This window comes from Catharus ustulatus, chromosome 25, assembly GCF_009819885.2.
Source record: "Catharus ustulatus isolate bCatUst1 chromosome 25, bCatUst1.pri.v2, whole genome shotgun sequence".
Taxonomy (NCBI): domain Eukaryota; kingdom Metazoa; phylum Chordata; class Aves; order Passeriformes; family Turdidae; genus Catharus; species Catharus ustulatus.
This window is the reverse complement of record NC_046245.1, coordinates 3,439,111-3,454,689: the sequence shown is the minus strand read 5'-3', so window position 1 is coordinate 3,454,689 and position 15,579 is coordinate 3,439,111. Positions and strand designations below refer to the sequence as shown.

The 15,579-nt window shown below is 60.7% G+C and overlaps 1 protein-coding gene across 1 annotated transcript in view; it reads right to left on the bottom strand.

Annotated features, from left to right (window-relative positions):
- Nucleotides 1-14,382, bottom strand: part of ITPR3 (inositol 1,4,5-trisphosphate receptor type 3) — a 40,031-nt gene extending 25,649 nt beyond the window's left edge. Inside the window, 8 exon segments of the mRNA XM_033080187.1 lie at nucleotides 84-230; nucleotides 1,266-1,349; nucleotides 1,433-1,531; nucleotides 1,649-1,807; nucleotides 1,912-1,998; nucleotides 5,576-5,697; nucleotides 8,518-8,588; nucleotides 13,935-14,382. Of these exon segments, the coding sequence (XP_032936078.1) occupies nucleotides 84-230; nucleotides 1,266-1,349; nucleotides 1,433-1,531; nucleotides 1,649-1,807; nucleotides 1,912-1,998; nucleotides 5,576-5,697; nucleotides 8,518-8,588; nucleotides 13,935-14,023 (858 nt within the window). The 5' untranslated portion in view covers nucleotides 14,024-14,382.
- Nucleotides 14,383-15,579: the final 1,197 nt, after the last annotated feature.

The window sequence follows — 15,579 nt, the reverse complement described above, 5'->3', positions numbered from 1 at the left end:
GGACAGAGAGCTCAGCCACGGCACAGGAGGGGTTGGGACACCTCCAAACACCCCCTCCACCCCTCCACCCCCTCCCTGCTCACCTCCACCTCCCACAGGGCGTTGGAGCTGGTGGCCGAGGTGGCCGACTGGCGCAGGGTGGTGCGGAGGAACACGTGCAGCTTGCCCTTGTACTCGTCACAGGTGAGGAACTTCTCCTGCTCGGCGTGGAACAGCCTCACCACGTCCCCCTGCACCACAGGGACACGGGGGTGAGGGGCAGGGTCAAGGAATCCTGGAGTCTTTCAGGTTGGAAAAGACCTCCAAGATTGTTAAATTCAATCTTTCACCACCATGCCCACTAAGGCATGTCCTGAAGTCTGTCTAGTTGTTTTTGAACACTTCCAGGGATGGTGATTGTCCTGGGGAGTCTGCTCCTCTGTTTAACCACTCAGCCACTGGAGAAATTTCTCCATGGCTCTCCTGCAATGCATCCATCTCCTCTTGTGACCCCCCCCATGCTGCAAAGGGGACAGGATTCCTCCTGGACACAGCTCCCAACTGCAAGGCAGGGCTGTGGGACCCTGAGCACTACAGAGCACTGTCACCTCTTCCCATCCAACCTCCCTGAGCTCTGCCAACACCTGCCCCAGGCAGCACAAACGCTGCTCTGAGCCCAGGGGAAGGGCACAGGCACCCTGCACTGCCATTATCCATGCAGTGACCCCTCTGCTTCCACCCCAGGGCATAAAAGGATGTGAATCCATCACTTTCCACCCTGGAGCAGGCAGAGGCTCCACTCCCTGATGTGTTTAAGGCATTAACACCCTGGGAAGGAGGATGTGGGAGCTGGGATAAGCACAGAGCCTGGGGATGAAGGGCTGTAAGATCCTAACAATCCACATCCATCCAGCTGCTTCCTGGAGCACCTCAGCCCAAACAATAGCTCAGCAGGGAAAGTTCCTTTCCCAGGCAGCAGCCACCCTGCAGCAGGGCTGAGCAGCTGGAACTGTCCCCAAACAAGGAGCCACTGCTGGCACTGTGTGAGCCTGGGGTTGTCCCCAAAAGTTAATTTAACACACTGAGGTCAGTAATTTGTGCCAGCAGATCCTAAAATATCCCGCCCTGCCTCAGTGTGCTGTGCTCCAGGTGATGAATTCTCCCAGGAATTGTGGCCCTCAAGGCAGGATCTCCTCTCTGCCCTTGTCACAGAGCCAGGGGGCTGCTCACACGTCCTGTCCCCCCCGAGCCTGTCAGCTCCTGCACAGCCAAACCTCCTCCCTTACCCCCTTCAGCACTTCCTCCATGTGGTCGCAGAACTGCATGAACAGGTTGATTTTCCAGCTGGTGTTACAATTGACCGAGTTCACCTACAGAGCAAGAGAGCGCGGTCACGACCCCAGAACAAAGGGAAAAATGGAAAAAGAAGGAAGAAAGCCAGGCCCTCCTGTACCTCCTTGCAGCCAGCATTGTCAGCCAGCTCGTAGTTGCTGGCATGCAGTGGCTGCCCGGCGTTCACAGGGTTCAGGATCACTTTGTCTCCCACAACTACCTGGGGAGCAAAATGGGAACAGGGGAGCGAGGGTGAGACCCAGCGCCCGATGTGGAGCCAAGCCCAGGCATGGAGCTCTTTGCCCACCCCTCCAGGTGGGCTGGGCTCCACACTCACGTTATCCCCATTGCTCCTGAGCTTCCAGAAGGGCTGGATGAAGAGCCAGGAGCCCTCGTTGCCGGTGGCATCCAGGGTGACCCTCATGGCGTTTTTCTCCAGCAGCGCCGGGAGCCGCTTGTTCACCGTCAGGTACTTGTTGCTCTTCATGTGCAGCAGCTGGAGGAGCCAAGGGTGGGAGAGCTGAGAAGTGCAGCCCTCAAGGCTCCCCCAGAGCCCAGCAGCCCCTTCCCTGATGTGCTGGATCCGTGCTGGGTCCGTACCTGGATGACGCTCCCGTACTTCACCACGTCCCCGTGCACTTTCTTGTTCTCCGTCTCGTTCTGCTTCTGCTCCATCTGGGCTGCATGCTGCTCCAAAAGGAGAAGAGCTGAGTGTGGAGAGCACCCTCCTCACTCCCCAGGAGCAAATCCCAGCAGGGTCACTCACAGCCTCGGCTTTGGGAGGGTTGGGAAGGGCTGGGGTCAGGGCCAGCATCCCTCTGTCCCCAGGGCCACAACAGGGAGCACCCAAGGGCTCAGCTCCAGGAAGTCCATGAGGGCTTTAAATTAAAGACTTCAAAAATTAGGACAGGGACAAAACCACACCAAAATTCCCCCAGGACAACAGGTTTTGGGGTAACACCAAACAAGGGCTGGGCTCAGGCTGGACTCAGACTGGGGGTGGGGTAAAACACCCAAAACACCCAAAATAAGGGCTGTGGGGACTGAGGGCTCTCAGCAGCACCAAAAGGAGCCAAAGGCAGAGTGCCAGCAGTGCCATGCCCAGAGCTGGAGCAGGCAGGGACCTGCTGCTGCAGGCTGTGTCCCCAGGAGTGGAGCTCAGCAGCCCATCTCCAAAACCACAGAGATTTTCCATGTGCTGGCTCTGGCAGGCAGAGCAGGGATGGGATGTTAGCAGGTGTGAGCCAGGCAGGAGCTCATTCCCACAGCACATCTGGGAATGGTGAGCGAGTGCCGACAGCCCCAGCGCCAGGCTGGGCACAGCTCCAGCCCAGGGCTCCCCCAAAATTGTGATGGGAAGCAGCGAGGGATGGAGCTGGGAGAGCCTCTGCCCTTTCCCATCCTGCTCTCACCTCTTTCACATGAGGGCAGAGGAATTGGGAAACACCTGGAGGACATGGCTTGGCACTGGGAGGGAGGATGGGGCAGCAGGTCCTGAGCACCTGAGCAGTGCTTGGTACCTGTCCCTAAGAGCTATGTGTGCCACCCAGAGTGACCCCTCCAATCCCCACAGAGCTCTGGGTGTCACCTGGGCTGACCTTTCCATGCCTACAGAGCTCTGGGTGTCCCTGGAGTCACCTTCAATGCCCACAGAGCTCTGGGTGCCACTAGGGTGACCCTTCCATGCTCAAATACCTCTGTGTGCCACCCCAGGATGATCCTTCCAATCCCACACAGCTCTGGTGTCCCTGGGGCCACCCTCACCACCCTGCAGTGGTGGCTGCTGCCATCACAACAAACTCACTGCCAGGAAATCCCACACCGATGCTGCCCTGGGAATTTAACAACAACCCCAGGGAGCAAACACAGCTCTGATGGGAGCTCCAGCACCTTGGGGTGTCCTAAATTTCCCTCCAGGTGTGAGCACCCCCCTCACCACCAGGGCTGGCAGTGGGAGCTGGGTGCTCCCAGCCCCAGTCCTGGGGCTGATGTTCCCACACTGTCCCTGTCCCCAAACCCAGGGATGAGGTGCCAGGGATGCCCACAGGGGATCAGGAAGGACTGGGGGACATCAGCAGAAAGGCTGCAAAGCCCTCACAGCCTGTCTGAGCTGCTTTGGGCCAAGAAAACACCGAGGTTCAACCCACTGGACACAGCAGAGAGGGGCAGGAGTTCCAAAAGGCAACTGAGAGGAATGTTGGATTTGTCTTTACAAACGACTTGTGGGTCTGCTGGTAGATAAAACCAGCACTGAGAGATAAAAGAAACAATGGGAAGGATTCTACTGATGAATGGAATAAGATATTTGCCTTTACAAACAAACTGCAGGTTTGCTGATAAATGAAATTGGATATTGAAAGATGAAAGAAGCAATGGGGAAAAACATGAATTCCATAAGGATTAAAAATTAAAAGGGAGGGTCGTACATTAGAGAGGAATCTCAGGTATCAGGTGTTTGGGAAGTCTGTGCCTCTCAAGTGCCTCAGCAATGGGGAAAGAGAGAGGGAAATGCAGATGGGAAATTGGGATAAAAAGGAGGCTGAGTCCTCCAAAAATTGGAGAGACACCAGGAGATACCCCATGGCCTCTCCTTTTATTGGAATAAATCAAAAGGACTCCTCTGTCTCCTTTTTGGACATGAACCTGTGGTGTTTGTGGATTAATTTTCCTGACACAACCACGGGAATCATGGTCAGGGCTTCTCCCCTGCAGCCCTGACTGCTCCTGCCCCAGGAGATCATCCCATGGGCTGGGAGATGTTCTCAGCCTTTCTCAGCCTCCCTGGGCCCTGGCAGGACCCTGAAGGGAAACACCAGGAGCAGCAGAAAGGAGAGAGGAAATGGCAGAACCTCTTTAAGACAAAACAAGGTGCGATCAATCAGGCTCAGAAATGAGCTCTGGGCCCACTCAGGGCCAGCACGGCTGTGACATTACAGCCCGGGCTGAGGGGGGAAAAATGGGAAATAGAAAATGGGAAATGGGGAATGGGAGATGGGAGATGGGAGATGGGGCTCTGTGTGGCAGTGACAAGGCAGGACAAGCTGGCACCTCAGGGCAGGACAGCCCGGCCCGGCCCGGCCCGGCCCCAGGCAGGGATGCTGGTTTGGGGCCGGGCTCCAGGCCCGAGGAGATGATTTAGTGAAATCTCTCCCCAGCCTCGCTTTTATGAATCATCGGCGGGGCCTCGCCAGCTGCCTGAGGCCGTTGTGCAATGTTTGATGTGGGCCCTGGCCAAGGCTGGGGGGAAGCCACGGGAGCCTTTCCCTTCCCCAGCCCTCTGGAGCGCGGCCTGCGAGCAGGGCTCCCTCCTGCAGGGTGTCCGGGGGTGCTGAGGGGGGTGCTGGGGTGTCCTGAGGTGTTCTGGGGTGTTCTGGGGTGTTCTGAGGTGCTGAAAGGTGTTCTGGGGTGCTGAGGGATATTCTGAGGTGTTCTGGGGTGCTGAGGGCTGTCCTGAGGTAATGAAGGTTGTCTTGGGGTGTCCTGAGGTGCTGAAAGGTGTTCTGGGGTGTCCTGAGGTGTTCTGGGGTGTCTGAGGTGCTGAAGGATGTTTTGGGGTGCTGAGGGGTGTTTCTGGGGTGTTTCTGAGGTGCTGAAAGGTGCTCTAGGTTGCCCCTGGGGTGTCCTGAAATGCTGGAACATGCTCTGGAGTGCTGAGGGCTGTCCTGGGGTGCTGAAGGGTGCCTTGGGGTGTCCTGGGGTGCTGAAAGGTATTCTGGGGTGTCCTGAAGTGCTGAGGGGTGTCTTGGAGTGTCATGGGGTGCTGAAAGGTCCTCTGGGGTGTCCTGGCATGTCCTGAAGTGCTGAAAAATGTCCTGAGGGATCTCTTGGGGTATCCTGAGGGCTGTCTTGGCATGTACTGAGGTGCTGAAAGGTGCTCTGGGATGTCCTGAAGTGCTGAAGGATGCCCTGGAATACCCTGGGGAGTCCTGAAATGCTGAAGGGTGTTTTGGGGTGCTGAAGGCTATCCTGGGGTGCCCTGGGTGCTGAAGGGTGTTCTGGGGTGCCCTGGGGAGTCCTGAAATGCTGAAGGGTGTCCTGGGGCATTTTAGGGTGCCCTGGGGTGCAGGGCTGCACTCCCAGGGCTGCCACAGCCCCTCTGCACAGGAAGCATCAGCAGGGTGACACAGCAATGGCTGGGCAGGGGACAAAGGGGAGAACTCAGCTGGAAATCCCTGCTGATCCCAAACCAGCCCTGGCAGAGAGCTGGATGCCATCACCCAGCCAGCCGTGGGCACTGCCAGCTCTGGGGCTCTCTGCTCCTCACCTGGAGCTTCTGCAGCAGCACCACGTCCGCGATCTTGTCCTTGTCCTGCTTGGTCTGCTTGGCCTTCCAGTACTGCTTCTGGGCAGAGTAGCGGTTCATGGGACACACCTTGAAGAGGCAATCTGGGAACAGAGCACAGCAGGGCCTGGAGAGGCTGCAGCAGCCACCAGGGTGTCCCCAATGTCACCACAGGGAATGGAGCAGGTCCCCCCATCTGTGAGGGACACTGGTGGGGGTCACATCACTGCGTGCTGGCTGCTGGGGCGGCTTTAAATCAGGATAAATAATGAGTCCAGGAATGACTGCACTTCTTGGACTCGCGGTTAGAAGCGTTCCCATCGGAAATGGCTGTGCTGCTCGGGAAGGGAAGCTTCAGGGGGGAGAAGAGCTCTGATGGAGCCCAGCTGCACCAAAGAGGAGAGGATCCCTGCAGGAGGGAGGCTGGGACACCATCAGCCACCTCCACATCCCTTGTGACACCCCGAGCCTGCAGAAGGTGTGGCAGGAGCCTTGGGGACACACACACCCCCATCCCTCCGTGACCTGCACCACCAGCCCTGCATGCTCTCTCCCGAAATCTCCGTGTCAGCAGCTCTATTCCAAGCTCCTAGAAGGATGCACAAGCTGCATCCCGGCTCCTGCGAGCTCCCCCTGCGCTGCAGATCGCCCTGCTTCGCCTCTTTTTCCCCAGGATGGTGGGCGGGAGGCGCAGACATCCTCGGCCAGGCTCGGGGAGCTGAAGCAGGGGAGCAGATGTCTGGAGACAACGAAGCTCTCACATCTCCCAACCCCCTCCCCGGGCTGGAAGCTGCACAGGGCGAGGGCAGGAAGGGCTCTGCAGCCTGAATCGCCCTAATTATGCCTGAAATAGCAGCCGAGAAAGTTCAGACACAAAAAATAAAATTTAAAAAAAAGTCCCTTCCCTGGCTGGCCGCGGGCCCGAGGCGCTGGCGAGCTCGTATTTATTTACCTGGGAGTGCCGCTGGGGCAGCGCCGAGCGCGGTTCTCACCGGCCGGGCTGCTGGGGCACAGCCAGGTTTCACATTTCGTTTCACATTTTCACAGCCCCGCTTTGCCACCGGCACATCCCGTGCCAGGCAGCCGGAGCAGCCCGCGGGGCTCCAGCAGCTGGAGCGCTCCCCATTAAATTGTTAATTAACGGGAAACGCTGCAAAAGGTGCTGGTGGGAAGGAGAAATCAGGGAGAGGTAAAAAAAAATCCACACAACGACTGCAAAGCCTGGGTTTGAGCGTGGCTTAATTGTGGGCTCAGTGCTGAGCCTGGTTTTGCAAAAAGGGAAACTGAGGCACGGCAGGGTTTGAGGGCAGAAAATCCGCAGCACAGCTTGGGTTGGGAGCCCGAGATTTTGGCATTTGGGCCGAAGAATTGTCAGAATTCTGAAAAATAGATCGGGGTGGAAAAGAGGGAAGGTGAAGGAAGCTCCTGCACCAGCACTGCCCAGAGGGAGCAGCTCGGAGGGTGATGTGGGGCTGACCTGCCAGGACCCAGAGTGGCTCTGGGGCAAAAATTCTCATCCAGAGAGGCCTTGGGGACAAAACTTCTCATCCAGAGAGGCCTGGGGGCAAAACTTCCTATCCAGAGAGGCTTTAGGGGCAAAAATTCCCATCCAGAGAGGCCTGGGGGGCAAAATCTCCAGGTGACTCCTTCGGGGACAGCAGTGGCACAGCTGCAGGTCCCGCTGCCCCCTTGCCTGACAGGGTGGAAACTTTTCCTGACGTGCCTGAACTGGGCTGGGAAGAGCCTCGGAGAGGAGAGAAACCGCAAAAAAATATTTAAAAAGCAAATAACTGCGAGGTGTCTCTGCAGGAGAGGAGCCGCGGGCAGGAACAGCTCCCAGGTGGGTTCTGGCATTTCCAAAGAACCTTTCGGGGCTGACCTCGGCAGGAGGGTCCTGTTTTCCCAGCGGGAAGCCCCGGCACGACCCGCGTGAGGCTCAGGATAGGGCAGGGTCCGGCCACAGGATGTGGGGACGGCGACAGCGCATGAAAATCCCCCGCAGCCTCTGGCCGGGAGCAGCCCCAGCCCTTGTTTCCACCTCGCTGCAGGCGATGCTATCGAGCGGGGAGAGCTCTACCTTTCCGGCCATTAAAACAAACGCCTGGATATCCTGATAGCGAGTGCAGCGAGCAGGGCTGAGCCCAAAAACCTGCGCCTGGAAAAGAGATTGAAGCCACACGCACACGGCGGGGCAGGGGACGCGGCGGCTGCTGAGCATCCAGCACCAGGTGGAAAGCTGGGAATGGCCTGAACAGGGCTGGGGGATGCTGGAGGTGCTGGATAGGGTGTTAATTAGACTCGTGAATAAATTAATGGCAGTAATTCCCATGGAGAGAGTGTTAATGCTTGGTGGGATCCTGAGAGAGAGTGGGGAAATGGACGTTCTGAGATATTTTGGGGTGTTGGGGGAAAGGAGGAATGGGTGCTGTTGAAACCACCCTGAGAAAAAGGGGGAGGAGGCACAAGGCAGAGTGGGGAAGTGATATTTTAAAAATCTCATCTAAAAGAAAACATAAAACAACAACAGGGGAGATAAAGGAGCATCTGCCCTAAACCAACCCCAAATCCAACACCACAGGCACAGGTTTGGGATTTGAGATTTCCCAGCTCTCTGAACCCTGGCTGTGTGATCCAGGCACTGAATCCTACCAGGACAGAGCCCTTCCCTGAGTGTGGAGCGTCCTGGAGCAGTCAGGAACAATCCAGCACTTCCCAGGTGGGTGCAGGGCAGAGCTGTGCCCCTGTCCCATCCCCGTGTCCCATCCCAGCTGTGCCCCTGTGCCATCCCTGCTGTGCCCCTGTCCCATCCCAGCTGTGCCCCTGTGCCATCCCGGCTGTGCCCCTGTCCCATCCCTGCTGTGCATGCCCAGGGCCAGGACTGGCCCCAGAGCTGCTCCCAGAGGGTTGGAGCTGCCCCATCTCACCTCGGAATTTCTTGGGGGGGTTGTCCAGGTCTCCAGCTGCAGGCTCCACCACACACCGGTCATCCACCAGCCTGGGGGGGACAAAAAGCAGGAGCAGGGTCAGGAACTGCGGGGTGGCAGTGGGGCTGAGTGAGCTGAGCTGGCCCAGAGTGACAAATCCAAAGCTGCACCTCCTGTTTCTCACCTGTAAATATTTTTTAGGAGCTGAGCACCCCCTCCCTCGGTTCTCACTGCTTCCCTGGGTGTTTTCCATGCTGCTCCCTCGGGCACACAGAGCTGCTACAGCAGTGGAGGACCAGGGAAGGTTCGTGGTCGTCACTCTGGGCCCTTTTCTCTGTGATTTGTGCCAACCCAACTCCCTCCTGGCACACAGAGCTCTGTTATTGCACCCTCAATCCAGCAAAAACAGGAGGAGTTGAGCTTCCATTCCCCAGCTCTCCTTCTCTGGCTGGGAACTCTTCCCACCGGGACATGGATGGTGCAGGAGCTGGGCATGGAGGTGGCAGGGCCCCCCAAACCCAGTCATTAATTATTATCTGATCAGAGCTGCCGGCTCTGCCCATCAGATCAAGGCTCTGTGTCTCCTCCCTGCCCACCTCTGCTTTCCCAGCGTTGAGCAAAATCCCTCGGGCTTGGCCTTGGCTGCTGGGGGTGATTTTGGGATGGACTTTTCAGAGTCACCGAGGACAACAAAGCAGAGCCCGGCAGGGGGATGTGCCCAGCGCACAGAGGGGCGAGCACGGCCCGAGGGGCTCGGTGCGATGGGAGCTCCATGCCAGGCTCCCGGGGGAACTGGCTGCTCCAGCAGGACAGGCTGTACCCGCTCGGCCGCTTTCCCCAGCCCCGGGAAGCCGGAGCGGCAGGAGGAGCTCTGGATGAGAGGGAAGCGTGTCCCCATCTGGGAGCGTGTCTGCAGGAGCACCGAGGTGTGACAAAGGCAAAGCGGACCCGGCACCCCCGAGGGACTCTCGGTGTCCCCAACAAACCAAACGACCCGAAAATCCCTGGAGATGGACGGGCTCTAAAGGGCTAAAACCCAGGCAGATCCAACCCACTCGCAGATCAACCTCCTTCGCTCAGCCCAGCCGCTCTGGAGGAGGGGAGAATTCCTTTCGCTCGGCAGAGAGGAATTTGGCCTCGGTGCTGATGGATGGGGACCCCGGGGCTGTTGTGTCCTTGGTGAGGAGGCATGGGCTGGCACCGGGCTCTGACACCCCTGTGCTCCTCACAGAACAGCCTCAGATTTCACACCAAGACAGAAAAGCAATTTGCCTGGTGGCAGCAGAAGTTTCATAACAATTAGCAAAGACCTGGAAGGTTGGGAAAACCCCAAAGCCACGAGCTGCGGCTGCACTGGCTTTGGAAATGCCCGTGGGCAGCAGAGTAGGGGGTTTGGGGCTGTCCAAACACCTTTTCCTTGGGTCATGACAGCAGGAAAATAGCCTGGGACATTCCCAGATCCCTGCAGGGCACGGAGCCTTTGGAGGGCAAGGAAAGAGGGAAAAGGGAAAAACCAGAGCGGCTGCAGCACCACAAGGGACGTGCAAAGCCCCAGACCAGCCCTGGTGTCACTCGGGGGCAGTTTTGGTTTCTGTTCTGTATTTTAATGGGGTCAGGGCAGAACAAACCCTTGGGATGTGCCTGGGAGCAAAAACCACCGAGGGTTGAGGACACCAAGCCACGAGGGTGGTGCTCAGCGAGTGAAACCCTGACCCTCAGCACACCCCCAGCTCCAGAAGGGCTCCATCCATCCATTCATTCATTGATTCATCTGGGCACTTTAAACCCCAAAATTCTCCACTCTCATTGCTGGAGGTCTCTGAGGAAGCGCCTGACCTGCCGAGTTCGTTTTTAGCACTGAAGGAAACAGCACGGGAGCCTCTCTGTGCCTCTCCGTGCCCACATCCCCGCTGCACCGGCAGGACCTGTCACAGACAGCGACCTGCCAGCCTGGAAGTGTTAATTAGTTAATGATCTCAAGGCACTTTCAGCATCTTTAATCCCAGGATTATGCGCTCGGCAGGAACGCGAAGCGTTCTTTTTATTAAACTGATACTCTGAGCGAACTTTCCTCAGTTAAAAATTGCTGAAAATAATAAAAAAAAAAGGATTCTGACAGAGTGGACATGAGTCACCTGGGAGGCTGCTGAGGCCAGGACACGCTCCCGCTAAAATCCGGCATTCCCGCAGTGGGATGGGCCGGGGGAGCTCCCTAAAGAGCAGCGGGGATGTGTGAGGACACCTTTTAATGGGAAAACGGTGTCCGAGCACCGGGAGGAGGATCCTGAGCGAAGCAGGAGGAGGCATGCACCCATGGAATGTCATTTTGCCATCCCAGATTCCCCCTCCGGGAGCAGGAGGGGCGGGATCCAGCACTGATGAGCCCCTCAAGGCGCGGGCGAGCATCTGGCTGGCTCTTAGCCCCGGAGTCCTCTCCGAGCTTCCAGCGGGGCTTCCTGGGGCTTCCAAATACCGAGCACAAAGTGATTCCCTGGCCCGGGGCCAGCGTGCTTGGCGTCGTGCGAGGCAGAGCCTTCCCCGAGGTCAGGGCAGGAGGAGCTCGGCCAGCGCTGCAGAATCCGGGGCAGTCGGACCCTCCCGACCCCTCCCCGGGGATGAGCCCCAGCTGGACCCCGCTGGGCCGGGCAAAAACCTTCCCCAGATGTGGCACAGACGATGCCAAGGGGAGCTGGGCACGCCAGGGAGGGCTCTGGGAGAAGGGAAACCCCAACAGAGCCAGGAGAACCCCAATGCAGAGCCCAGCAATCGCTGAGGTGAGGAAAAGGAGGAGGAGGAAGAGGAAGAGGAGGGTGATGAGAGCTCCTTGTGGAGCCAGGTCAGCCCATCTGGCACCCGCAGGGTGGGCGCTGCCTCAGGGAGGAGAGGAAAGCGAGCGGGCAGCCACAAAAATCCAGCTTTTTGGTGCTGTCCCGGTGCCAGGAGGGCTCGGACTCCTCCTCCTCCTCTTCTTCCTCCTCCTCCCCCCGGCAGGGACGGGTTCATCCTGACCCGGCGGAGCTGGAGTTACCCTTTAACCAACTGCATCTCCCCGAGCTGCTCCACCCCGAAATCCACCTGCAGCCACAGGTACAGGTGTTATTTCAGCTGAAACCAGCTGGGTTTGTCACCGAGCCTTCCCCTCTGCGAGTGCCCGTTCTGAGCCCCTGGAGGAGCCTGGCAGGGATGGGGCAGCACAAAATCCTCCTGGGCAACTCCCCGTGTCCCCAAAACCACTTCTGGCCACTCCAATCTGCCCATCCCGTGCCCCAGCCCCCCAGGGGTCACTCCCAGGCTGCTGTGACCAGCCCTGAGCCCTGTTCTCCTTTCCCAGGGCACAGCTTTGGGCTGACTCGAGCATTTCTGCAGCTTTGGGTATCTTGGCTCGGCGTTCCCTCCGAGCTGAGCTCCACGCCCGGCCCGGGATGTTTTTCCTGCTCACGAGCAAACGCCCGCTGCAGAGAGGGGGTGAACGGGAGGGTTCGTGCCCTGAGGCCCCGACAGAGAGATTTGGGGAGCAGGGGAGCCTCGGGTGGGGGCTGCAGGGCTCCCCCCACCTCTGCCCCACACCCCAGACACCCCGGGGATGCTCCACAGGGATTTCCAAGCACTCTTAATGTGACACTGGCGATCAACACCTGGGGACTCGGTGTCACCCCAAAAAGAGAGGATCCCATGCAGGGCCCAGGCGATCCCACAGCCCCTCCACAAGGAAAGATGTCAGGAACTCTTCCGCAGGGCGCCCGCGTGGGCCGGCAGAGCTGTTTGCCTTGCAAATGAGCTGAGGAAGGTCCCTGTGGCAGGAGAGCGCTCTCGGTGAGTCACCTGGTCCCTTATCACAGGAGTGATTTAAGGTGTGGTTGGGTCTCCCAGGTCGCAAGGCACCAAGGAAAACAATTTTAGGAGGAGGGGTGAGGGGGGGAAGAACCTGCAGGGAGCAGAAGCCTGGGAAAGTGGGGCTGCCCAGCAGAGGATGTGCTGGGCCGGGAGAGGAGGCTCCTGCTCTTCAGGTGCTTCTGAGCAAGTCTGGAAAAACACCTGGCAAAAAGGGGGATGCAAGGGCCAGAGCTGCAAAAGGATCAGAGCTCTGAAAAATCCACACGTTTCTAATTGAGCTACTGGGGCGTGTTGTGGGGACAGCAAGCAGCGCTGGGTCCCTGCCGAGCCTCCTGCAGACCCCATTCCCGAGAGCGCTCAGCATCCCCTGCACTGGGACAGCGGCCAGGACACCTCTCCAAACCCACCCGCGGGGATGCAGGAAGGGCTGGCACTGCCAGGCTGCGGGACCTGCTGTGCACACGGGGATTTTGGGCACCCGTGCTCCCCTCTGCAGCCCTTCCCGGGGAGGGGGAGCCCCGGTGAGCAGCAGCCCAGCGGCCGCGAGTGCCCGGCGGTGCTGAGGGAACGCGTGTGGGCGCAGGTATGTGCGGCTCGGCTCGGGCACAGGCATGTGGGAGCAAGTGCATTCAGCAGAGATTATAGAGCCGGCAGCTCCTGCCCCAGGAATCCCATCCAAGTCAGCATTCCTGCCTGAGCTCAGCCTCTCCTACACGCAGCAGCGTGGGGCAGGAGCGCTGGCACGGCCCCACATCCCCCCTGCCCGGGGCTGCGGGCACGCTTTGGGGTCCTGAGGCAGGGGAAGGAAAAACCCACCCGTGCCCCAGGGCGGCCCTGTCACCTCCCTGTCCCCCACCCTGGGGACATTCCCGGTGGATGCAGAAGGGCAGAGCTGGCCTGGCAGTGCCACCGTTGGCTTGCACGGACACAGGAGTGACACGGGACAGGTCCCCAAGGTCTCCGCTCCTGTCCCCAGGTTGGGCAGAGAATCCCCGGCCCAGGGAGCTGGCATTGCGCTGTCCCCCAGCCCCAGGTAGCCACGGACAGCCCGGCTCGGTGACCCTGCAGCGATTCCCGCTGTCCCACCGGGTGTGTGGGACACTGGGGGGGACAGCGGGTGCCACCACTGCGTGTGCAGGGCCGGCCGCCTGCAGCCACCCTGCACAGGGCTGGCAGCACTGAATGACCCCGTGCCCGGGGGTGTCCCCGCTGCCCGAGCTGTCACCCTCGCATGTCCCCGTCCTCATCCCACCGAACCTTCACGCTGCTCTCATTTCTCCTCCCAGCTTCTCACTGGGGGAAGCAGCTTCTGGGCAGGGTAAGGAGAGCTGGGGGTCCCTCCAGGGCAACGTCCTGCTCCTGACAGCGGCTGGAGCCGGGAGCGAGCCCGGGGACACGCCTGGGGACACGTCTGGGGACACGCCTGGGGACACCCCGTCCCCCTGTCCAGCCCCTCTCCCCGTCCCCGCTGCAGCACCCGGAGCTCCCCGGCTCCTTTTCCCACCGCGCTCCGGCTCAGCACCCCCGTCCCGTCCCGTCCATCCCGAATCCCCGTCGGGCGGCCCCGGGAGCCCCCGGCTCACCCCAAGGTGCTGATGAAGCCATTGACGGAGCCCTCGGCGTACAGGGAGACGATGTCCCCGATGTGCAGGAAACTCGACATCTCATTCATGGTTACCCTGACCCGGCGCGGCGCCGCTTCCTCCTGCAATCACCTTCCCGGGCCGAAATCCAGCATGGGCGAGCGGAGCCGGGGGGTCCCTGCTCCGGGGGGCCGGAGGGGTCTCTGCTCCGCGGGGGGACGATCCCAGCCCGGCTCCTGCCGCCAGCAGCACCGGCAGCGGGACGGGAGCGGAGCCCCGCGCACAAGTTTTACATGTGCCGGGCAGGAAGGGAGCCGGGCAGGGAGGGAGGAGGAAGAAGAGGAGGAGGAGGGGGCGGGGGATGAAGCTCAGCTAAGGGTCCGCATGGGCTCTGTCCGTCCGTCTGTCCGTGCCCCGTCCCGCACAGCTGCGCTACCTGCGGCCAATGCAGCGGGATCAGGAAGTCGCGCCGGCAGCAGCGAGCGGGGAGGGGACCCGGGGCCGCCCGGGACGGGGGGGGGCGGCGAGAGAGGCCCCACCCCTGCACCCGCCTCCCGTCGGGGGGGGCCGGGGGTGCGGGGGCTGCGCTGCCCGGTACCCGCGGGCAGCCCCGGCTCCTCTGCCCTGACCCTGCTGCGAGACCCCTGCCCCCCGGCACGGAGCCCCCCAGTCCCCTCGGGCTGCTCAGCCCAGCACGAAGCCCCCCAGCCCCCCTCGGGCTGCTCAGCCCATCACGGAGCCCCCCCACCCCCCCTCGGGCACTACAGCCCAGCACGAAGCCCCCCAGCCCCCCTCGGGCCGCTCAGCCCATCACGGAGCCCCCAGCCCCTTTCGGGCACCACAGCCCAGCACGGAGCCCCCCAGCCCCCCTCGGGCAGCTCAGCCCAGCACGGAGCCCCCCAGCCCCTCTCGGGCACCACAGCCCAGCACGGAGCCCCCCAGCCCCCCTCGGGCCGCTCAGCCCAGCACGGAGCCCCCAGCCCGGGGGTCCCGCCCCGCTTGGAGCCGCCCCGGGCGCTCGGGGGGTCGTGGGGAGCCCCCCACGCCATCGGCAAAGCGAGCGGGCACTGCCGGGACTCCTTCCCTGTCCCGCCCGTCCCCGTGGCTGCAGCCCTCTCCCCAGGTGACAGCCCGAGGTCCCTGTCGCTGTCGCTGTCCCTGCCCGTGTCCCTTCAGCCCGCACGTTCCGGGCTCCCGCACCGCCCGCAGCACCGAGAGCCCCAGGTGAGGCCGAGGCGGCTCTCGGTGGATTTTTCTGCCCCAGGCGAGCACTTGCGGCTTCCTGAAGCCCAGGTGGCTCCTGCCGCTCCCTGCAGGGCCAGCTCGCACCTGCTTTGCCTCTCAGCAGCGCCGTCCCCTGCTGTCCCCGCGGTGCCAAACCCTGCCCGTCCCCTGCATCCCCGGCCCTGAGAGTGGCACAAAATGTCACATCCAGCCCCTCCAGCAGCTGCGGGCATGAAGGAGAGACCCCATCCCCTCCTCCAGAGCCCACCCTGTCCCTGCACTCCTTTGGGGAGCCTTCCCAACACCTCCAGGCTGGGCCAGCTGCTCTGGGCTCCCAAATGAGCACTGGTGGGAAAGGACCACGTCCTCAGAGCATCTTCTGGACAGCACAAGTGACCCAGTTCTTCACTTTAATTAAAAC